The sequence below is a fragment of the Spermophilus citellus genome (genome assembly GCF_964194105.1).
Source record: "Spermophilus citellus genome assembly, chromosome: 4".
Lineage (NCBI taxonomy): Eukaryota > Metazoa > Chordata > Mammalia > Rodentia > Sciuridae > Spermophilus > Spermophilus citellus.
In genome coordinates, this window is record NC_138185.1 from 39,283,249 (window position 1) to 39,308,750 (window position 25,502).

The window sequence follows — 25,502 nt, forward strand, 5'->3', positions numbered from 1 at the left end:
AAATTGGGGAGGGCAAAGGGAAGGACCAATGTTAAAATGTCTATGATTAGATCTTACATCCCATTTTTTACTTTTAAGGCTAAATGCTATATTCTGAAAATGGACCACAGGACTCTCTATTTCTCATACCAACTACTATTTACTGTATATCAGTTTATTTGCATTATCTCTAATCTCCATAACAACCTAACAAGATATTTGTATTCATATTTTACTGAGGAGGAAACGGACATCAAGTGAGAATGAAAAACTTGTCCAAGGTCACATGGCAAAGGATATTCACATGGAGGTCGGACTCCAGAGCTTTCCTGTTTTCTGTGTTACTGTTGCTCATAACTGCCAGAGGATTCAAAAAAAGATTGATTTTAAGAGTCAAGTTACTATGATGACGTAAACTAGTGAAATAAACATTTGGTTTACAAAAATTTGACTTGTGCATCAAATTTTATCGGAGACATCTATTTGCATAATACGAAACAGGCCAGTTTATGTACACTTGAGTTTTGATTTACTATACCCGCCCCTATGATATAAAAGCCTTTTGAAGTTTAAGAAAGCAACTAGTACTACAGCCCACTACCTACAAAAGAATTGTCCACTTTGTTTTGGGGATATAAAATGAATACCATCCAATTCATAGAAAAGGCATAAGGTTTTTAAAGTATTGTGTTAAAAAAGAAAACACCACTAACTTGGATTAAAAGAGATTGAGAAAGTTCAAAAAGATAAGGTCTCTGATTCTCCAGGAAGCAGGATAACAAAGCAAACATGAGCCATTTTTTTATTAATATTTTTAGTTGTCAATGGACCTTTATTTATTTTCATGCGGTGCTTAGAATCGAACTCAGTGCCTCACCCATAATAGGCAGTGCTCTGCCACTGAGCCACACAGACCCAGCCCAACATGGACCATTTTTATATAAAAGATAGGACAATTCATGGTACAAACCCAGTATAGTCAAGAGCTAAGGAGAACAATTGTTAGGATGGCCTTAGGCCTGAGCCTAAGCAACTCCATTTTAAAAACTCCAGTTTGAACCCTGCAGTCTCACCAGGCACATCCAACAGATCCCTCCAGTATGGCCTCAAACAAGTTACTTCCCCTCACCCTGATAAACAGAGTGAAGCTTCTGACAGGCTGTCCTCCCCTGGTAAGAGGGAAAAGTAAGAAGATCAGGATGGAGACCACCAGACCAGAGGTTTCTGACCCCAGGGTAAATGATGTCATGGAGAAATCTGGTGGTAGCTGATAAGAATTGAAAGTGGGGTCAAAAGCCCCAGAATTTAGTATAAATAATAGAGCTAATGAACAGGGATTCAGCCAGTCAAAACAAGGATGCACTTGAGCTGGAGAGCCTGATGAGGACCTGACATCCCATCACTTGTCATCGTTTCCTGATGGTCTGCGTGATCCTCATTGCTCTCAAACTCTACTGCCTCATCTGGACCTTGGTGAGAGCCGCAACTCCTCCCTACAACCCTCTCCTCAACCGGTCATCCACTCCACACCAGGAAAAGCCTGCCTTGGTTCCAGACCTGATCACCGCAGTCTGAATGAGTGTACATCCAGACCTGATCACCGCAGTCTGAATGAGTGTACATCTGCTGGACTTAAAGCCTAAGGCTTAAGACTTTTTAACTTAGCATGCAGAGGAAATGTCTGTCACTAGCCTGTCATGATTAAGTGCGTTTTGCAGTGCTTAGAATTAATCTAGAATTGTTTGCTGTGAATTTAATTAATCTAGAATTGTTTGCTATGAATAAATTATGTCTATTGCAGTGCCTAGCATTAAGGATTGTCGTTTTCTTGATTAAGAACCTATAGAATGAAATTTTATTGAGTAATTCGAGGGAATAAAGCATTGCACAAGGGTAGAAGCACATAGACATTCTTTATTTCTCCCCTTGACTGCACACATCACAATTTTGCTCCCTTTTGACAACAATAGATTAGGGAACCACTCCCAAAGGGTAGAACAGAGTCCTCTAATCAATGATCATTGCCTACCCTTTGAGTAGAGAAACCTGCAAACACGAGTTTAGTTGAATTTCCAAGTTGCCATAGACCATTGACAAATAAGTCTCCTTTCCCCCTTTTTGAACAGTAGTGTCTTGTGTGATTTCTTTCACTCTAGTATATATTGAGTATGTGAAGAAATGGGAGGATAACTTGTCTTTTTAATTTACAAGTGTCTGAATCAAAGAAGTATACCTAAGGAGCCCATCCACATATTTTCCTGATGCGCATCATAAGATCAAGGATTCTGAGTTTGATGCTATGATAGAATGAGACTTAGACAATCTTAGGAGGGTGAGAATCTTGTGGGAGCGATGTGAATCTTTGAGGCCTGAGGGTGAACTACTGTAGATTGTTACAACAATGGCTACCAAGAAAACTAACTCCTACTGTTCACATCCATTTGCAGTGTAACTTTGCCCAATTCTCCCATTAAGACTTGCATACTATTTTGCCAACATTTTAAATCTGGGTTCCCCAGATAACTTTTTTTGACAACAGATATGTGGCAAGTGATACTGCTTAACTTCTCAGGCTAGTCCTTAAGCTTTATAGCCCCCTCTTGAAACAATACCCTGAGACCACCGTGCCCTGAAAAAGTCAGAAATAATAGAACATTCCACCTGTCTCAAATGACCACTGGATGAATGAAGCTACATGAGTATAGGTGAGGTCAGCAGAAAAATCACTCAATCTAACAGATTTTGAGGAGTAACCAATCTTTGTTTCAACTCACCATGTTACGAGTTGTTTGTTAACATGGCAACTGATAACTGAAATGATTGTTTCTTCAGCCTACCAGGACTCCTTGGATAGAATTCTCAGTTCTCAGAGGCTAAGGTAGGTCAAAAGTAGTGCCAAAATATATCACATAGGATATATTCACAGTATTGAAAAAAAAAAGAATTAGAGAAAAAAAAAATAAATCTAAAAACATTACCTTGATCACAGTTTTTTTATAGAACTGCTTTCTCATGAGAGGCTCAATATATATTAACTTGTGGCTTAGCTATTTATTTCCAAAATATAGACTCATCTTCTTTTTGTTGCTGTTACTATCTAAATCTAACCTGTCTACTTCACTTTCAAGAACTATTATTCCATTCATCACTCTTTGCTAGCCTATATCTTGTCTTCCTTAAATTCTCCCCTTTCCTTTAAACATTTGCCATTTTTCTCAATCTAAACAAACAATGTGGAACAACCCCATGTTCAGTCCTAAAATTTGTAAGGCCTACAGTAGGCTATATGTCTAAAATCTATATGCCTAAATATTTACATGTAATGAATCAAGTTAACAGCTAAATAACAATCTTTCGTAGCTCCCTATCTTGTCAAATATGTTTATTAAAATCTGAAAGTCCAGTTTCAAATTTAGACTCTTTGCAATGCTTGCTTTTGTCTTAAGAATTTGATAGTGAGAAAGGCATCAGGTATCTCGAATGCAACCTACCTTCCTTCAATGGGCACTTTCTAAATGTGTGGTATGGCCTCTACTTCTGCTTCTTAAACATGATTGTTTGTTTCTCTCTCTCTCTCTCTCTCTCTCTCTCTCTCTCTCTCCCTCCAATTTAAAAGTTTGAAATCTAGCTCTGAACCTTTCTGCATACAGAAAACAAAGAAATCTTTGCTTTCTCAAAGACCCATAACGACCATTTTACTGGTTTCATCCAATGCTATAATTGCCCTCAACATATCTGCTTTCTTTATAGACTTTGTGTTGTACACTGGCTTTGGTGACTTTACATTATCCTAGACATCTTTCTTCCTTTCAAACCTCTATTCTAGAGTTCCTTTTTTGTTTTATGTCTTCTAATGATTGTGTATTTCTTAACACTCAGTCCTCAATTCTTCTCTTGGCCTTGATCTAAAGGTTGAGCTGAGCCATCAAGGAATTTGGAATGGACAGCTGGTAAGTGCAGGAGTTCAGGATCTAGGAAAGAATAATGTGCTATTTCCAGGACAGGCAGCCACTTAAGAGATAAAGCCTGGAAATCAAACTCTAATGACCCAAAAGCAGAAAACTATAAGTCACAGGTGAATCCAGAGAAGGAATCAAAGATGATGGAGGTGAGACAAATGATTAGAGACCAACCTGCCAACAAGGACAGTTCTAAAACCTGAAACAGAGTCCTGAGAGCAAGTCAGACTGGAAATAAATAAATACAGATAAATCTAAGTTACTAAAAATGGGTAGACAACTGGAGAAATGTAGAAGGCATAAGTAAAGATTTTCACTCCGAGAATCTAGAAAAAATTCTCCCTAAGGGATTTTTATGCATGGTGGTAAGTATTCAGCTTTCTGGGGAAGTGTGGCATAAATAAGACCTTTATCACTTCGTAGCTGCATTAATATAATAGCTTCCTAATGGAGTTAAATATGATTGCTTTGATTGTAGTCTAACTTACATTCACCCTCAGAATAACTGTTTCTATCAAGACACACATTTGGTTAAAAATCCATAAGGCCTGTTGTTTATTGTATAAAGATGAAATCCCTCTGTTGTCCAGTTTCCTCATAATCAAGTTTAATACCACATTCACAACCACTTTTCAAATCAAAGTAACCTCTACTTCATTAGCTATGAATTACTTCTTTGAAAGTTTTCTTCCTCAATTTATATAATCTCAACAATCCTACTGAATAGACTAAAGATTATTGAAATTTCTAATGAAACGTAAATATGAGTCTATTCCTTTATTAGTTTGATTTTTGAGCTGCTAGATTTGTATATGATGTTTAGAAAAACATTTCATATTCCTGGGCTGGGGTGGTGACTCAGTGTAAAACGCTTGCCTAGTATGTGTGAGGCACTGGGTTCAATTCTCAGCACCACATATACATAAATAAAAATAAAAATAAAGTTCTATCAAGAACATTTTATATTCCTTATTTAACTGTGGTAAGTTATGAACTTGGGTAAGTTATTTAATCTCTTTAAGTCTTGTTTTTCTGTAGACTGGAAATGTCAATATTGTACTTACCCCTTACAATACATATAAAGACAGAACAGAAGTAAAATGTAAAGTGTTTGGCGGAGGTGAGTATAGAATATAGGGCAACTAAATAACTAATATCAGTTCTCTTTCCTTTCCCAAAGGTATCTTTTGAGAGCAACTGTAATTAGCATCTATGAAGAAAGTCTTTCCCTTATTGAATTAAAATGAAGAAACTATACTTTGTAAGCACTGGAAGAAGCAGCTGCTGCTGAATTTTACTTTCTCTTTGGTTTTTACTCATTCTGATTACTGCTGCTTCCTCTTTTCCCTTCAGTCGTCTTTTCTTCTTTACTCTTACCACATCTAAAACTGGCTGGCACTTTCAAAATAAATAATCTCAAGGAAGAACAAAAATATAAAAGGCATACACACAGTACAGTATATACTGATAGATCTGTAGTTATATATAATATCTCAACTGCCTCCTCTCTAGTCCCAGGTAATTCCTTTTCCTGGCTGAATTTCACAATGTACCTTTCCTCCTCTCCCTAGTAGGAGGAAATGTCTTCTCACTTTCCACCACAGGGGGTGATTCTCCTTTCCACCTTTCTCTCTCTCTCTCTCTCTCTCTCTCTCTCTCTCTCAGCACTGGTAATTGAACCGCAGGGTCATGGCCATGCTAGGCAAGCACTCTATCACTGAGCTACATTTCCAGCCTAACACCTTGTTCTCTTTGGTATTAAGGGAAAGAACACAAATTCTAACTCTACCACTTACCTCAAGCCCTCCCATTCTGAAAAACAGAGCTTTCCTCTTCTCCAGATCCTTGGCAGGATTAGCACATTATCACCCCTCAGAAGACTCCACACTGTGGAGATTCATCTCAATCCTCCAATGATTGTAACATCTATAGTGCAAGAGTTGCACATGTATGGAGCTATTCCATTCTTCTCTCAATAGGAGTGACTTAAAATCATTATTTCTATATAGCTAGACTTGATGTGGATATAATCAAATTCTATAAATATGCATATAAAAGAAATTGAGATCTGTAATAAAAGGACTGTACATAATAAATGAGTAAACTTTTAGTACACTACAGTAACTTAATCAACCAATACATGTCTATGTATTATTATATATTTGGTAATAAACTATTGATATAGTTATATAAGTTAATACAGTGATATAGTTGATACTTTGTAACAGTCTATAATTTAGTGTCAGTGTCTGGAAAAGGTAAGTATTTTACAACCTTCCGTTCTCTCTTTCACAACTGCCTTCTTCAAGGATAAAGATAGTAAAATTTCCATCTTTGGAAAACAACTAAAGTAACTAGTGGACTAGAATTAGTGAGTGAAGAGTTCTATACTTGTTTTAATTTATATAGGTTTTAATTAAACAGAGAAGGCTGAATGACCCAAAGGATTGTTGAGAATTTACCTTCCAGAATTCTAATTAGTAGATAGAAGTAAAGAGCTTAACAGCAAACCTGAAAGATGGTTGGATAATTTATACAATATGCCTGGCATAGTAACTGGCCTATAATAAGTGCTTAGTAAATGTCATTTCTATTATTAATTTATAATTAGATAAAAAATAATTGGGGAGGAATGCCTCAGAAAATATGACAGAACATGGTTGGCAATGTTAACTGATGTTTTTTCCTTGTGGCCTTTTGTTCATTACTCATTGCTTTAAAAGAAAAGAAGAAAGAAAAGCCTAGAAGTGGCTGAAAGAAAGGAATAAGTCTCCCTGGATGTTAAGGAGTAGCAGAAGAAAGGATTTACAACCTGAACCACAGAACGTATGTAAAATACCTGGTGTATAACATCAAGGTAACAACAAAGCTTTCTGGGCCTCATTCCCCCCAAAAGAAGACATTTTCTAGACTAGGAGTGGGGAGAAAGCTGGAGGGGTAGCAAAGAGGAGTTTATACTGTGATAATCCAAAACAGAAATTAAATTCCACTATTAAAAGATTAAATTGTAGGGGCTAGGATTGTGGCTCCATGGTAGCATACTTGCCTGGCATGTGTGAGGCAACTGGGTTGGATTCTCAGCACTACATAAAAATAAATAAATAAAGTAAAGCTCTATCAACAGCTAAAAATTTTTTTAAAAATCTAAAAAGATTAAATTGTATATCTTTCACTCATGATTTTACATACTAAAATTTAAAATTGATGTGCTAATTATTTAGTTAATTATATGTAAAAGTGCAAAGGCTGTTTTATGGTTAGTGTATAATTCCATTTTCCCTCTCAAAATAAGGCAACAAAGCTTTTAAGCTTAGAGACAAATGGAGTGGTTTTCCTTGAAAAGCTGAAACTGTAATTGATTGGAGATTCTGGTTAGAGTTTTCATAAAGAATGGAAATCCTAAACTACCTGTTCAGCTGTCACTAGTCAATACTGAAGTGTTTAAGACATGCCTATTTTATTTATATATGTATGTATGTGTGTATGTACCAGGGATTGAACCCAAGGATACTCAGCCCATTTCTCAAATTTTCTATTTTGAGACAGGATCTCACTAAGTTGCTTAGGGCCTCCATAAGTTGCTGAGACTAGCTTTGAACTTGTGATCCTCTTGCCTCAGTCTGCCGAGCTGCTGGGAACATGCCTAAATAGGCAGCAAAGGAAACTGGATAGATTCCCCTTGCCTCTAAGTTCCAATGTCCTCAAACCAAATCATTATTTCTCATGAGGCTCCTCCCTAAGTCAACTTTGGCTCTCGAATTTTCTGTCACTGTCAAAGGGATCATCAGAGTAAAAGCTTGAATCATTTTTTTATGCATTCTGTGCACATCCCTTGGTTAAGCAAAGTTTTGTATTGTTTTTCTTTGAATTGTACAGTTGAGGGTGGAGTGTGGGAAGAGTTGTTCCAAGAACTAAGTGAGATCCTGTGTGTGAAAGTGCTTGATACGGGCTGGGCACTCAGTAATGTTTTCTTTAATTTTTTTTTTGTCTGACAAATTAAGCCTTGCAAAAATCTGACCTTAGTTTTCTTAACCATGTTATTTCTCATGACATAGTTCTTACTGAAGTGGTGTATCTTTCTATCCCATTAAATACTTTGCTTATAACACAGCATATAATTCTTCTCTAAGGTCTAAAATTCAACTGAACTGCCTTTTAAGTTACTACTGAAACTTAGAATCAATGAACCCCAGGGCTGGGGTTGTGGTTCAGTGGTAGAGCGCTTGCCTAGCACGTGTGAGGCACTGGGTTCTATCCTTAGCACCACATAAAAACAAATAAATAAAATAAAGGCATGTGTCCATCTACAATGAAAAAAAAATATATTAAAAAAAAGAATCAATGAACCTCAGGTATGGAATTGTGATATTAAATTCTGTAGCTACAAAGATAATTTTTTAAACATAACAATAGTGGTTTTCTTCTTCAAAAATGTTTTGTTTTGGGGCTGGGGATGTGGCTCAAGCCGTAGCGCGTTTGCCTGGCATGCGTGCGGCCTGGGTTCGATCCTCAGCACCACATACCAACAAAGATGTTGTGTCCGCCGAGAACTAAAAAATAAATAAATAAATTCTCTCTCTCTCTCTCTCCCTTTCCTCTCTCTTTAAAAAAAAAAAAAAATGTTTTGTTTTGTTCTTGCACTAATAATTGAACCCAGGGGCACTTAACCACCCACCCATATCCCCAGTCCCTTTTTGTATTTTATTAGAGACAAGATCTCACTGAGTTGCTTAGAGCCTCACTAAACTAAGAAAAGTAATTGACCAATAAATTCAGGTAATCTGATGTAGATGATTTGCCCTAGGTATTATATGAACTAGTTTCAAAGCAGGATTAGAACTCTTGGAGCTGTAGTTCTCATGTCCTTTCATTATTAGTGGGTCTCTTAACTTTTATTTCATACTTATATTTCATACTTATCGTCTCTCTATTCATTTGCATTATGATCAGAAAGAATTCCTTAGTTTTATCTTTGATGCTCTCATGTTGCTCTTCAGCTATGTCAATATTGCTATTCATTCTTGGAGTTTTTATTATATTATATTTTATATTTTATTTATTATATTTTATATCCAAACTATCTAATTTTTTTCCATTTAAGTCTGCTTTTGATTCATGGATACAAACATCTTTAAATACACAGTATGTAATTATTTTATGTTTTAAAGTCTTCAATAATTGTGCTCAGGTATTATTTATGTGTGTACATATGTAGACTGATGCTTTTCTTTAATGGTATTACTTTTCCTCAAATTACGGTGAAGCTTTATTGCACTCCAGCTTGGATCTTCCCTGTTAATCTGTCTGAGAATGTTTTAACTAATCATCTCAGCTCTCTACCAGTGTCTTTTTGAGTATTGTAGAATGTGCTATGTGGGTGTAACAAGAGCCAGTCTGGGAATAGGGGCTTCCTGAATGTCATTACCTGTTGATAGCAATACCCTGTATCTTTGTCCCAAATACCCATTCCAAAAACTCCCACATTGGGGCTGGGGCTGTAACTCAGTGGTAGAGCTCTTGTCTCGCACGCATGAGATACTGGGCTCGATCCTCAGCACTACATAAAAATAAATAAAGATATTGTGCCCATAAAAATATATATATTTTTTAAAAAAACAAAACTCCCACATAGTGATGCTTTGTCTCCTTTTTCTACCTTCCCTCCATATCTGTGGGAGATTGATTCTAGGACCCCTGTAGTGCAGTTGATAGACCCAACCTGATCTTTTCTTAAAATTGGGCATCTCGCCATAAAACCATGAAAAGATAATTTCGGCTTTACTATAAATTACTGCAAATTCTGAACCTACTTGGAATGCCTGCCTGTGCCCTGAACTCACCCATGTCTGGTTTTCCCTGACCAGATAACAACCCTTTCCTAAACCTTAGTGATGCCGAATAAATTCTGGCCTTCCCTGGCCGGATAATGACCCTCTTTGAGTCTCTAAGATCTCCATAAATTCTGATGCCGGGGCCAGCAAAAATGTAAACTTGTGTTATGCTCCTCAGAGTGTTGTTATCTGTAACCCCCCTTTGTGTAACTTTTTGGGCTATAAAATTGGGCCACAAAGAAGCCTCGGGGCTGTCTTGTTCCCGCCGTTTTGGGAGGGAGAGGCAGCCCAGCCGGTCGAAATAATAAGCTTGCTTTAATTTGATTTTAATTGGAGTCAGTGGTCTTTTCTTGTCTTTTCTTGCGTCCTGGTCTAACACAGTATATACATATATCCTATGCATATCCTCTCATATACTTTAAATTATATACCTAACACAATGTAAATTCCGTGTCTGGGAATACCCACGCAAAGTAATCCTAGGCTGCACATGGAGTGTCAGCCCATGACTACAGTTTCTCAGAGATAAATTTTTCCTTTTTCTTTCTCTCTGCTCTACTAAGAGTCATGTCTGGCAGATCCTTGTATTTGGGAATGTGTTTGCTCTTGTTTTAAAAGCATAACATTTTATAGTCAGGGTAATGTTGAAAAGGTCTTATATTAACCTCTTCACCTTGGACAGGTCCTGAATATTGGATTCTGTCTTCTTTCCTGTGAAACCATTAAAGCCAGAGCTGTTGGTGGCACAGACCTGTAATCCTAACAACTTGGGAGGCTAAGGCAGAAGGATTGTGAGTTCAAAGCTAGCATCAGCAATTTAACAAGTCCCTAAGCAACTCAACGAGACCCTGTCTCTAAATAAAATATTAAAATGGGCTAGAGATGTGGATCAGTGGCAAAGTGCCCAGGGGTTCAATCCCTAGTACATAAAAAGAAAAAAAAAAGAAGAAAAGAAAGAAAAAGAAAGAGAAGAAAAAGCCAGTGCTACACTTGTCTGACAGAGTGCAAAAGGTCATTTGATATTTGGGTGCTGGGCTAACACCAGGGGGAGGCCATACTAGGTCTGATCAGATGCTCTGTGCTTACTTCCTTTTGATTCTAGCTTTTTCTTCATTTTTTTTCCCCTCTGTGTGTGTGTGTGGGGGGGAGGGGGTACTGGGGATTGAACCCAGGGCCTTGTGCATGTGAGGCAAGCACTCTACCAACTGAGCTATATCCCCAGCCCCTTAGAGTTTGTTTGTTTGTTTGTTTTTTTAATCTTGTAGTTCTTTAATCTTCTCAACTCTTTGATGCATTTAAAAAATTTGTTTCTAGGTGCACTGGTATCTGCCTGTAGTCCCAGTTATTTGAGGGGCTGAGGCTGAGCCCAGGAGTTTATGGTCCAGCCTGATCAATTATATATGTGTGTGTGTGTGTGTGTGTGTGTGTGTGTGTGTGTGTATGTGTTATCTCCTTTGTTTTCAGTGAAAGCTTTGGTCCAAATAACCTAGTTACTTGGCATTCCATTACTAGAAATGGAAGTCCTGCTCAAGAAGTGGTGGTGGTAAAATATGGATTAGGACTGCTGAGCTCCTCCTACTGTCAATTCCAACCAATCACCTTCCTCTTTTGCCCCAGTACTCCTTCACTTTATTCCCCTAATACATCTTTTCTAACAGCATTCTGCACATTTTGGGCAAAAGTTTCCTCTTTCGGTCCAATTCCATCTCTTATTTATCTTTTAGGTATTCCTAATAATTTTTTTTTCATCAAGGGCACCTGTACTTTTTTCCAGAGTTACAGATATATATATTTTTTTAAATCTCTTCACTGGGGAAGCTGCAGGATATAAATCAATTTATTCAATCTGGGAATATTTTCTTCAATCCCAGCCCTGTGAACTGTAGCCTTGATTCCAAAATTGTGGAGATGGGCTAAAAGAATTCTTAAGAAACCAAGACTAAGTTTTCTTGCCTATCATATCTCATTGGCTAATAAACAAAACAGCAACAGTAAGACTCCAGCAAATCACAAAGTTAATTTAAAAAATGGATAAAATGCAGCTGTTGGAATTTACATAATCATCATACTGCCTGAGGCAAATATCCAAAACCTTCCTTTGGAGAATATAGACTTAGAATAACAAATAGATAATATTGAGTAAAAACACTTGCTTCCCATTAAAAGATTTGGGTCTTACTGAACTCTGTATTTCAGAGTTTAAAAATATCTGTAAATTTGAATAGTAAAAATAGGGGCACGACCATTATGAGTTTGGGAAGGCATTTTACCAAGTTCAGTGTTATATGGGTTATAATTATTATTTAATTTTACAAGTGTTTTTGAGCATCTACTAATTGTCAAATGAGCCACAAAAGACATAAAATTCAGGTAAAACACAATCTCTGCATTCAGGTAGTTGATAGTTGAGTTAAAAGGTAACTCAATTGTGATATTCTGATGCATAGGACAATAAAGGCACAATGTGTTATAAGAAAGGAGTTGGGATATTTTGTTGTTGTTGCTGTTGTGGGCTTTTTGTTCTTATTTTGTTTTTTTCTTTTTGGAAGAAGAACTTGAGATGGACCTTAGAAGATTTGTTGTAGATTTATAGTGGTGATGGGTAAGAAGATAAGATGACAGTCCATTCCTGCAGACAGTCCATCTGCAGAATAGATTGAAAAAGACTTGGGAGTGAGAGATTTAGGTAGGTTTAATGAGTAGATAATAACTTGAATTGGTTGAAATTTATTTCAAATTTACTATTTAGTTGTGTAGCAGAGACAAAATAGAAAGGAAGTTAGAATCTAAGTATATAGGATTTTGACTACTGGGCAAGATGTTAGCAATTAATTTGCATAAAATAGGTATTTGAACAGGGGAAAACCATGATTATATTGGGATTTTAAGAATACTATTTTGGGCAGTAGTGTACTGTGGATAATAGAGAGAAGAATTAGAACTGCAATATTGTAGTTAAAAGATACTAAAATGAGATTTAAATTGAGACAGTAAAAAATGCATAAAAGAGAGAAGCATTGGGAGTATAGAACATACAGGATTTGGTGAAGGAATAAAAGAATTAATTTATGTGAAGGATTAGGAGATTCTGTTTCCACACTGGCTTTGTAGAAAGACTGAGGAAGCAATTTAACCATTCTGGGCCTCAGTCTTATCTGTGAAGATATTAAATTAGATGATATTTAGGGAATTATAGCCATGTTATCATACAATTTTAATGGTTTGCACTTGAGAACTAGGGAATCAGGGAATGATAGTTGGTGCCATTAACAAGAGAAAAAAAAACATAAGAAAGGAATTAACTTGGAGAAGTTGAGCTTAAGACATATGCAAATGTTGTTTGCCACCATCACGTAGTTGGACATGCAGTTCTAGAGATCAGGAGGAGGGCCTGAGGTTTACATACACTAGCAAATGAAGTTGTGGAGCCTATGAGGGAATACTAGATTGGTAATTAATGAGAAATTGGCATTCTTTGAGGAAGCGGTTCCAATAGATGTGGAGTAGATCTTAGAATCTTTTAAGAGCAGGTATAAGGCTATCATTGGCAGAGAATATTCTTGGGGTAAATATGTGATGAGAGATATATGAGAAAATTAAGTTTGAAGTGGGAATAGTGATTTCTGGCATGATCAAAAGACAAGTCAGGTAGGGAAGTTCTTCAATGCATGGACACATATGGACTCATCAGGGGTAATGCTGAGGGCTATATTCTCTACATTGGTTTTTTTCCTACTGGATGGATAAAAAAAAAGTAGTAAGTGATTTATATAGAAATCATTATGACCTGTATACATAAAACAATAATGAAAGAAATGACACAAATAAATGGAAAGATAGCCCATGTTCATGGAATGGAAATATTAATATTGTTAAAATGTTCACACTCCCCAAAGTGATCTACAAATTCAATGCAATCTCTGAAAATTCCAATGTCATTTTTCACTATAAAGGAAACAATCCTAAAATTTATGTCAAACTACAAAGATCAGGAATAGCTAAAAAAAAACTTGCAGCAAAAAAGAACAAAGCTATCAAAACTATACTTCATGATTTCGAAATATATTACAAAGCTATAATAATCAAAAGCAGCATAATACTGGCATAAGAGCAAAGATATTAACAAATGGAACAAGATAGAGATCTCCCCAAAATAAACCTACACATTTATAATCAATTGATTTTTTTTTGAGGTAGTACAGACTGACTCAGGGACTCTCTACTGATGAGCTACATTCTCCAGCCTTTTATTTTCTATTTTGAGACAGGATCTTGCTCAGTTGCTAAACCTGGCCTTGAAATTGTGAGTCTCCTGCCTCAGCCTCCCAAGTTTCTTTAATTATAGTTGTGCACCACCTGTAATCACTTGATTTTTGACAAAGGTGCCAAAAACATAGAAAGGACAACCTTTTCAAAAAATGGCTTTTAGAAAACTGGACATCCGCATGCAGGAGAATGAAATTGGACTTATTTAAAAAATATATTTAAAAATCAACTAAAATGCATTAAAGACTTAAATTCAGACCTGAATCTGTAATACTACTGGAATAAAACAATAGAGAAAAAAATTTATGAAATTGGATAATGATTTCTTGGATATAATGTCAAAAGCACAGGCAATAAAAGCAAAAATAGACAAAGGGAATTGAGTCAAACTAAAAAGCTTCTGCACAGAAAAGAAAGCAATTAACAGAGTGAAGAGAAAACTTATGAATTGAGAGAAAATATTTGCAAACCATAAAAGTTGGTCCCTAACTTAAAATGGTTCAAATTAGAATTTTTCAACTTTATGATGGTGTGAAAGCTATTTTCAACTTTATTATGGGTTTATTGGAATGTAACTATATTGTAAGTTGAGAAACACCTGTGTATCTGATAAAGGGTTAACATTCAAAATATGAGAGAAACTCAAAGAACTCAATATCAATTTTAAAAATTCCTGATTTAATGGGGCTGAGATTGTGGCTCATTGGTAAAGTGCTTGCCTGTCATATGTGATGCACTAGGTTCAAGCCTCAGAACCACATAAAAATAAGTAAATAAAAACAAAAGTATTGTGTCCATCTATAAGTAAATATATATATATATATATATGTGTGTGTGTGTGTGTGTGTGTGTGTGTGTGTGTTAAAAAAATGCTGATTTAAAAATGAGCAAAGGTCCTAAGTAGTTATCTTCAAAAGAAGTTAAATAAGGGGCTGGGGATGGGGATGTGGCTCAAGCGGTAGCGCGCTCGCCTGGCATGCGTGCGGCCCGGGTTCCATCCTCAGCACCACATATCAACAAAGATGTTGTGTCTGCCGAGAACTAAAAAATAAATATTAAAAATTCTCTCTCTCTCTCCTCTCTCTTTAAAAAAAAAAGAAGTTAAATAAATAGCCAAAAAAAGAAAAAATTCTAAACATCATTAATCATCAGGGGAATGCAAATTAAATGCTCAGTGCAATATAACTTCAAACTGATAGAATGGTTATTATCCAAAAGATGAAAGATAATAGTGCCAGTGAAGATATGAAGAAAAAATAAAACTTGTACACTGTTGGTGGGAATGTGAATTGGCACATCCATTATGAAATACAAATTGGAGATTCCTCAAAAACTAAAAGTGGAATTACCATATAATCCAGCAATCCCTTTTCTGGATATATATACTAGAGAATTGAAATGTGTATGTTGAAGAGATATTTGTACTCCCAGGTTCATTACAGCATTATTCACAATAGCCAAGATTTGGAAACAACCTAAGTGTCCATCAATGGATGAATAGATAGAGAAAATGTGGAGTATATATACAGAATGGTACAGCATTCATCCTTAAAAAAATAAAGAAATTCTTTCTGCCATTTCCAACAATATGAATGGACCTGGAGGACATCATGCTAAGTAAAATAAACCAGACACAGAAAGAAATACCACATGTCACTTATATGTGGAATATAAAAAGTCAAACTCTAAGAAGTAGAGAGTAGAATGATTAGAGTGGGATGGTAGTTATCAGAAGTGGGGAAGGGGATAGGAATGGGGAGATACTGGTCAAACAAAGGGTACATGTTTCAGTTAGACAGAAGGAATAAGTTCAAGGTATCAATTGCACAACCTGGTGACCATAGTAAATAATAATGTATTTTACATTGCGAAATTGCTGAAAGAGTACATTGAAATGTTCTTACCACACAAAAATGGTAGGCAAAGTGATAGATGTGTTAATTAGCTTGATTTAATCATTCCACAATGTATACATATATCAAAACATTGCTGGGGGTATAGCTTAGTGATAGAGTGCTTGCCTAGCATGTGCAAGATCCTGGGTTCAATCCCTAGTACTGTAAAAAAAAAAAAGAGAGATCACATAGGGTCCCATAAATACACAATTATTATTTGTCAATTAAAAGTAACAAAAAGTATAAAACCTTTTAGATCAATCTAAGAGATGAATGCAAGAAAAAAGCATATCCTTCAAGAAACTCACAAATGGGAACTGTACTTTTTCACTGAGTCCTTACATAACACAGTAATTAAGCTTTTTCTCTTGAAATCCTTGACCCCACCATAACACCTGCTATCTCCTGCTTCTTTTCAGGGAAAGATGCTCCAGATACTTGCATTTATTCTTCCCCTGTTTAGAGGTGTAACATAAAAGAACTTAATGGAAGAAAAAGTAGCTTGGAAGTCCTCAATTTCATATTATTCACAACAGCACATTGATAATAGCAAGAGTATTTCTGAAGCAGGCAGAATATTGCTCATTGGTTCTGTTTAGTTAGGCTCAGCCTCTTCTGAAACATATTCAGGATTTGGTTTTTATGTGTCACTTTCTGGACCAGAGAGGGACTTAGATAGGATTGCTGGACTACTGCTTGTTGATTTCATCGGATGGGTGAGATAGTTGCCCTTTTCAACTGGGATAGAGTTGCTGGGTGGGTTGTTACAGAGGAGAGAATTGTTATGAACTTTTTGGGTTTATTTGTTCTGTTTTTCTAATCAGAGAAGTGCATGATAATGAGGAGTTACTACTAGAAAGAGATGGACAAGATAAAGGAAATCTGATCCTGGATGCTCTGGAGTCAGAAATACCAATAATGCCTTATCTCTGTCTCTGTTATATATCTTTATATGACTTTAAATCTGCAGCTGGCTTTGTGAATTTCTAATTCATGTATTTTGGGATAGACTGCTCACCTTTCCAATCATCAATTATTTTATTCTCAGGATTTGCCGAAAGGGAAAAACATTCTCAGTAATTGTTTCAGATTTTTTCTTAGGTGATGTAGAGTAAAGGATAGTTTTGACACTTTTCTCAACATTTTCATAAAGTGAAATCAAAGTGAAATGAATATCAAGTGAAAATATATAAAAAGGCAATTTACAAGCTTACAAAGTGTATAGGAGCGGGGGAAAAAAAGGATGGACTTGTGTGTTTTGCCTTTGAGAATGAGGGTAGAACGGCAGAGAAGGCGGGAGGGAAATGAGGGCAAGAGCTGATTTTATATATGAATCCTTGGGTCTTTTAGCACTAGCTTGAAAACAAATGCCTTCTCCCCAAATAACGACTTTGGGTTTCTGTACACCTGTAGTCAATAAATGATCTGTTGAAAACCTTACAAAATGGCATAAAATAGAAAGGGTTCTATAATTCCTTCTGTTCTCTAAACTTCTTCTGTTCTCTCCTACCAATCAAAATCAGGTCTCTGTCACTGCTTAAAAATTTTCCAGATACTAAATTGAGTAGTGGTCACTTATTGACCCTTGCCTTATCTCTCCATTCTCTCTGGCATTTGTCACTATTGGCAATATTTTCTTCTTGGCACTCTCTCACCCTGGACATCTGTGCCTCTGTTGTCTCTAGCCTGGTTATCTATGTCCCTCTCTTAGTGCCCACTGAGACTGCTCTAACTTAAGCTCTCATTATTTCTTGTTTGGGCCATTATATAATCTCTTACTGGTTACTTTGCTATTAGAGTTATATGGCTAGAATCATCCACCCCTCTACTGCCAATGACATTTTAAAAATATTTATTTTTTTAGATTTATGTGGACACAATATCTTTATTTTTATGTGGTGCTGAGGATAGAACCCAGTGCCTCACACATGCCAGGTGAGCTACCACTAGAGCCACATCCCCAGCCCAAATGTCATTTTTCTAAGACATAATTCTATGAGTAAATCCTTACATGACTGCCCATTGGTCACAGGAGCCAGCTTAAACTTCATGGACTGTCACAAAGAGTCCCTGCCTACCAACTACTTAAGCTTCATATGTTTCTTTATTCCTTTTTACATCCTACACCACAGTAAACTGATATACTACATAGAATATGCTGTTTTATTCCTTGTGTCTTTGTTCCCTGTTTTTAGCCTGAAATGTTCTTCTTTTCCCTTGCCTGCTTGGTGGTAACTCACAAATCTTTGAAGATTCACTTTATGTCATTTCCATTATGAAGCCCTTCTGGCCACTCTACACAGTAGCAGTAGAATTGACCTCTCCCACATCCGTACCCTACTGTACTCTGTAAAAACTTCTGTTTTAAGATCTACAACACTTTACAATTTAGTTATTTGTTTACCTTTACTTTTTCCTTCTAGACTCTAAGCGGCTCAAGGATAAGGTCTATGTCTTAGATATTTTTTAAATTTTTTTTTATAGTTGTAAATGGACAGAATGTCTTTATTTTATTTGTTTATTTTCATGCGGTGCTAAGGATTGAACCCAGTGCCTCACACATGCAAGACAAGTGCTCTGCTACTGAGCTCCAGCTCCAGCCTGTGTCTTAGATATTTTTGTATCCCCAATCCTCCTGACAAATAAATTTCATTAAATATTTCTTCTTTTCCCTGTAATCCAATGATCTTTAGGCTATTTGAAAAATGTGTGCAATCATTACCACAGTGAATTTTAGAACATTTCCATTACCCCCCAAAGAAATCCTATACCCCTTAACCATCATCTTTCCAATTTCCTCTTATCTTCCAGGCCTAGGTAATTAGTAAAATAGTTTCAATCTCTGAATTCGCCTATTTTTGATAATCCACATACGTGGAATTGCATAATATGAGGTCTTATGTGTCTACCTTCTTTTGTTTAACAATGCTTTTAAGGGTTTTGTGTTTTTGGAGACTCTTATTCAATTGTATAGATATAACATATTTCATTTGTATATTCATCAATTAATAAAACTTTGGAATATTTCCTCTTTTGGCTATTATGAATAATGTTGCCATTTTTATGTTAGTTTCTATATAGAAATGTTTTTCATTCTCTAGAGCATATACCCAAGAGTGGAACTGCTGCATCAGACAGGAACTGTATGTTTCATCTGTTGAAGACTCACCAGTTTTTCAAAATGTTGTAACATTTTTTAAAAATTGAATTGAAATTCATATAACATACAATTACCCACTTAAAGTGTGAAATTTAATGACATTTAGTGCATTCACAATGTTATGTCACCACCACCTCTATTGTTTCAAAACTTTTCTATCATCCAAAAGTATACTCTGTACTCATTAAGTAACCATTCATTACTTCTCCTTTTCCCAGCTTCTGACAACCACAAATCTGCTTTCTGTCTCTGATTTGCCTATTTCAGATATTTTATATAATAGGAATTGTTCATAGTCTTCTGTGTCTGGCTTCTTTCATGTAGCATAACGTTTTTTATATATCAGTACTTCATTTCTTTTTTTATAACCAAATAATATTTCATTGTATCTATGTACCATATTTTTAAAATCAATATTTGCAATTTTATTTATTTATTTTTATGTGGTGCTGAGGATCCAACCCAGGGCCTCGAACATGCTAGACGAGGACTCGACCACTGAGCCACAACCCCAGCTCCCATATTTTATCTGTTCCTCCATTAACAATATTTGGATTGTTTCTGCCTTTTAACTACAATGAATAATGCTTCTATAAACATTAATGTACATATCTATGTGAACATGTTTTAATTTCTCTTCAGTATTTATATTTTCTTTGGTTTTCCTTGTAATGGAATTAATGCATAATATTCAAAATCTATGTTTAGCTTTTCGAGGAACCACCACACTACCATTTCATATTTCCATCAGCAATGTATATGAGAGTTTCTATTTCTCCACATTCTTGCTGAAACTTGATATTTTCCTTTTTTTTTTTTCTTTTTCAGTCTAGAGATGTAATCTAGGGTCTCATGCCTGCTAGCAAGTGCTCTACCACTGAGCTAATCCACAACCCTCTATTTCTGTTTCTTTTTCTTTTTAAAAAATTAATTAATTATTTTTAATTAGGTATATATGACAGCAGGATGCATTTTTATTCATTGTACATAATTGCAGCACAACTTTGAATTTTTCTGGTTGTACACAATGTAGCATCACACCATATGTGCAGTTATACATGTACCTAGGGTAACCATGTCCATCTCATTCCACTATCTTTACCCTCATGCACCCTCCTCACCCTCCCTACCCTTAGCTGAATCAAATTTCCTCCATTTTTTCCCTTGCCTCCCACCTCTCCATTATGGATCAGCATTCACTTATCAGAGAGAAAATTCGGACTTTGTTTTTTTGGGATGGAGTTGGAGAATATCATGCTAAGCGAAGTAAGCCAATCCCTCTATTTGTTTTGTTTAGAAGATTTCTTCTATACAAATGAAGCCAGAATTAAACACAGGCAGTCAGTGCAGGTAGGCAAGGGTGAGATCCAGAGAATAGAGGCCAGTTTGGGTCTGGGAAGTTGGGGAGTGCTCCTGAGGAATTTAAATGTTAATGCCTTCAGAGCTCTTCCTCTATCCTTATCAAGATAACCTGCCCCTGCTCCAACTTGTTGCTAAGGTAACCCGTTCCAGGAATTGTCCCTCCCTACAGGCTGTTTCCTGCCTGGGTTGCTCCACCTTGGCCCCTCCTGTCCATCTACTTCTCACCTTTTGGCCATCCTACCTGGGCCTAGTCATGCATGCAGGAAAGAGTGAGATAAGGGAGAAAATAGCAGTAGAACAAAGGAAGCCTACAACATATTTTTTAAAAAGCAGAATGCTCTCACTTCTTGGGATATCAGGATACAGCTATGGCCCCTTTCTCCCTCCCAGTAGAAGTTGTTATATTGCCCCCTTTAAAATAAGCCCTGCTTTATATGCTTGCCTTGGCATGCTTCTCTAATGTTCAAACTTCAACATGTGAGGAAGCAGAATTCATCACCAATAATCAGGGGAATCACAAGGAGCTAGTACAGTTTTTTTCTTTGGGTAGATTTTATGGATAACCCACTCAAGGAAGATCAGTTAGTCCTACTCAAAGAAGCCTGTAACTTTCACTTACAGATGGAAACACTGGCAGCACATGTTGAGGCCATATTTCTGGATCACACTGTGCAGGTTTGAGCAGATTTGGCAAGAGTGAGAACACTGGCTGTATTTTCACAGGTGGCTCCAGTAGAGCTGCTGGTGACCCACTTTGCTTTCAGGAGTGTGAAAGGCCCCATTTCTTAATTATAGCTAGTCTAATGGGCGTGATGTGGCTTTTCATTGTGGCTTTGTTTTCATTTCAATAACCAATGATGTTGAATATCTTTTGTGTGCTTGGCCACTTGTAGGTCTTCTTTGGAGAAATGTCTATTCAGTTCTTTTGGCCATTTTATTTGTTTTGTTTTTGTTGTTGTTGTTCTTACTAGTTATATATGGCATAGAATGTATTTTGATATATTACACATATATGGAGTATAACTTCCCATTCTCCTGGTTGTACATGATGTGGAAATTTACTGATTGTGTATTCATAGATGCACATAGGAAAGATATGTCAGACTCATTTTACTGTCTTTCCTAAACCCATTCCCCCTCCCTTCCCTTCATTCACCTTTGTCTAATCCAAAATTACTTCTATTCTTTCCACATCCCCCACTTATTGTGTGTTAGCATCTGTGTATCAGAGAGAACATTTGGCCTTTGGTTTTTTTTGGGTTCAGTTTATTTCACTTAGCATAATAGGCTCCAGTTTCATCCATTTACCTGCAAATGCCTTTGGTCATTTAAAAACTGGGTTGTTTGTCATTTTGTTGATGACTTCTAAGAGTTCTTTGTATGTTCTGCTTGTTTTTGTTTTTTGCTACTGGGGATTGAACCCAGGGCCTCACACATGCTGAGCAAGCACTCTGCCACTGAGCTACATCCCCAGCCCTTCTTTACATATTCTGAATATTAAACTCATACTGGATATATGAGTTATATTTTCCCCTTCCATTTTGATAATAAATTAAACACAAAATTTTTAAATTTTGATGTCCAGATTATCTCTTGGGTGGCACATCTAAGAAATCATTGCCTAATCTAAGGTCAGGAAATTTATTTCTTTATTTATGAGTTTTAAAGTTCAGTTTATGTTTAGGTCTTTGTTCCAATTTGAGTTAATTTGTGTATATGATGTGAGGTAGAGATCCAAATTCTCTTTTGCATATGATTATCAGTGGTCCCAATACCATTTGTTGAAGAGTTTATTCTCTTCCCTGCCCCAACATTGAGTTTTCTTGGCATGCTTGCTGAAATAGATAAATATGAAGGTTTACTTGTGAACTCTCAGTTATATTCCATTGATCTACATATTCTTCTCTGCCAGTACAACACTGTCTAAATTACTGTAGTTTTACAGTAAGTTTTGAGATTGAGAATTTTGAATCTTCCAAGATTGTCCTTTTTTCCTTCTTCTGCAAGAGAACTTTTTGTTTGTACCAGGGATTGAACTCAGGGGCACTTAACCACTAAGCCACATCCTCAGCCTTTTTTTTTTTTTTTTTTTTGTATTTTATTTAGAGACAAGGTCTCACTGAATTGATTAGGATCTTGCTGAGTTGCTGAGGCTGGCTTCAAACTCCGGATTCTCCTGTCTCAGACTCCCAAACAGCTGCAAATACAGGCATGCACCACTGTGCCTGGTGCAAGAGGACAATTTGTTTTTATCTGAACTTTAAGATCCCTTTGTGTATATCTGCAAAGTCAGTCACAATTTTGATAGAAATTGTATTGAATCTGTAGATTGATTTAGAGAGTATTGTCTTTTTAAGTTTTTCAACTCATGAATGTAGGAAATCTTTTCACCTATTGAGGTTTTCTTTAACTTCTTTATACAATTGTTGTAATTTTTATTTTTATTTTATTTTATTTTTGGGGTACCAGGGATTGAACTCAGGGGCACCTGACCACTGAGCCACATCCCTAGCCCTATTTTGTAGTTTATTTAGAGAAAGGGTCTCACCGAATTGCTTAGTGCCTCGCTTTTGCTGAGGCTGGCTTTGAACTCAGGATCCTCCTGCCTCAGCCTCCTAAATCACTGGGATTATAGGTGTGCGCCACTCGAGCCTGACTGTTGTAATTTTTAGAGAATGAGTTTTACATTTCCTTTGTAAAATTGGTTCCTAAGCACTTTATTCTTTTTGATACTATTATGAATGGGATTTCTTTTTGAATTTCATTTTTGGTTTGCTCTTTACCAATCTATAGGAATAGAATTAATTTTTGCACATTGATCTTCTGTCCTCCAACCTTGCTGAACTTGTTTATTATTTTCAACAGTTTTGTCATAAATTCCTTAGGACTTTCTGTATAAAAGGGCAACGTCATTTATGAATACAGATAATTTTACTTCTTTTCTAAACTTGATGTCTATTATCTACTTTTCTTGTTTAATTATATGGACAGAACTTCCAATACAATGGCAAGAGTAGACATTCTTGTCTTACTCGTGATCTTTCATTATTAAATGTACTAGCTGTGGGTTTTTTGAAGATGTTAGGTTTTTACCATGTTCAGAAAGTTTCTTTTTAAGTTTTTTTTTTTTGTATGCTTTAATCATAATATATTAGGTTTTGTCAAATGTTTTCTATTGAGATGATCATGTGATTTTGTCTTCTATTGATATGCTGCTACATTAATTAATTTTCAGAAGATAAATCATCCTTTTATTCTTGGGTCAAAGCCAAACAAATATTTCTTAAAATGAATCCACAGTATGTAAAATATATGAGAACTGGGTGAAATTAACTCGACAAGGAAATGGACAAGGAAATAAGACTTGAAAATACTTTTCTTTTTCAAATAACCACTTAAAAACACAGGAACTTGGGAAGTTTAGAAAGTTTTAAGAGAACATAGGTTTATAGCATTTTGCTACTCTTTGAGTCCTATAATTTTCCTTTAAATTTCTAGAAGGTTTAACAACACTTAGCAACCTGTCCCCAATAGCCCTACTTTATAAAAATTACTGTAATGCTTCCCTCTAGATTTGTTCTCATTCTCTCTCTCTCTCTCTCTCTCTCTCTCTCTCTCTCTCTCTCTCACACACACACACACACACACACACACACATTCTTTTCTCTAGCATTATCCCAAGTAAGTACTTGAATAAAAATGATGTTAATTGGAAATATGGTGAAGTTACATTTGAGTTTCTAATTGTCTTAAGCCCATAGTGCTGTTAGAACAAAGAGAAAAGAACCTTATAGAGAACTACAAGGACAGAAAAACTTACTTTTAATTGTGACCCCAAGAATTATCAATATCTGTATTAACAAGGTCAAGGGCTTCATCTCCTAAGCAGATCCTCTTCACTGTAACACAGGCAGAACTAGGTGGCTGGCCCACAAGCTTCCTCTTCTCAGGTTTGTGGGGTTCAGGACTCAGTTGCTAAGTAACCATTTCCTTACTCTTGGGCCAATGGGCTTCCAGGAAGTTCCTTCCAAGCCGGAATGAAGGCAACTGCTGGAGGTTAGAGGTAAGAGTTAGGTTTGAAATAGGTAGGGGTTACTGTCTAGTATAAAAGGAAAGGACCAGAAGTCTGATCTTTACATACCCACACTAATGTCCAAAGTTAATTTCATGTTCCTTGAGAGATACGTATTATCCATTATTATTGTTATTGTAATGAGATACCTGAGAGTGGGTAACTTTGTAAAAAATAAAAATAAAAAAGGTTTATTTTGGCTCACAGTCCTGGAGGTAAAAGGACTCAGGTGGTGAGCTTCTGGTTGGCAGAGTCCAGAGTATAGCAGGGTAACAAGTGGTGATAGGAGAGAGGAAGTGTATTTGTGTGTGTGTGCCTCTTCTGGTCTTTCTCCCTCCTTTTACAAAGCCACTAGGAACTTCCACCCTAAGGACTTAATCCTAATCAAGGATTCCCAGGGTCCACTTCTAAACTGCAGAGTCAGATGAAGTTTCTATCCTCTTAATTTCCCATAAGAAGTGGGGGGTGTGAAACCATATCTACACAATAGTAAGGTGTGAGCTGCACATAAGTGAAAACACAACTAAATTCTTCAGCAGACCTGGGATTATCCCTTCATTTGGTACCTCTAGGCGCTGGCAGACAGGAAACACATGGACCTAGTCTGCTTAGTTCCAAATCTGATGAAAATCTTTATCCTCTGTTTAAGTTAGGAACTCCTCAGGTTTTACTGGAATAAAAGCGAAGACTATTTAAAACTGCACTCTTCACTACTTTAAAAAATGTGGGCGTTTCACAAGAGGGTATACTTATGGGTACCAGGAATCAAAACGAATACTTAGGGAAAAGCATGGAAATATTATGAATATACAAGGAATGGAGCAAGTTGAGAAATTACGTCCAACTTTTACAGTGTTTCCAAGAAATTACTTCAGAAACACACATTTTACTATTATGAAGTTATAGGTTTATACCCTTTATTAGTTTCCCATTGCTGTGCTAACAAATTACCACAAACTTAGTGGTTTAAAACAACAG

The 25,502-nt window shown here is 36.2% G+C and overlaps 1 protein-coding gene across 1 annotated transcript in view; it reads right to left on the bottom strand.

The window, feature by feature from the left end:
* SEL1L2 (SEL1L2 adaptor subunit of SYVN1 ubiquitin ligase) overlaps positions 1 to 24,330 on the bottom strand; it is a gene marked incomplete at both ends in the record, with an annotated part of 108,793 nt that extends 84,463 nt beyond the window's left edge. The window contains one exon of the mRNA XM_081292781.1: positions 24,273 to 24,330. Coding sequence (XP_081148907.1) covers positions 24,273 to 24,330 — 58 coding nt within the window. The remainder of the gene's footprint in view (positions 1 to 24,272) is intronic.
* Between the last annotated feature and the right edge of the window lie 1,172 nt (positions 24,331 to 25,502).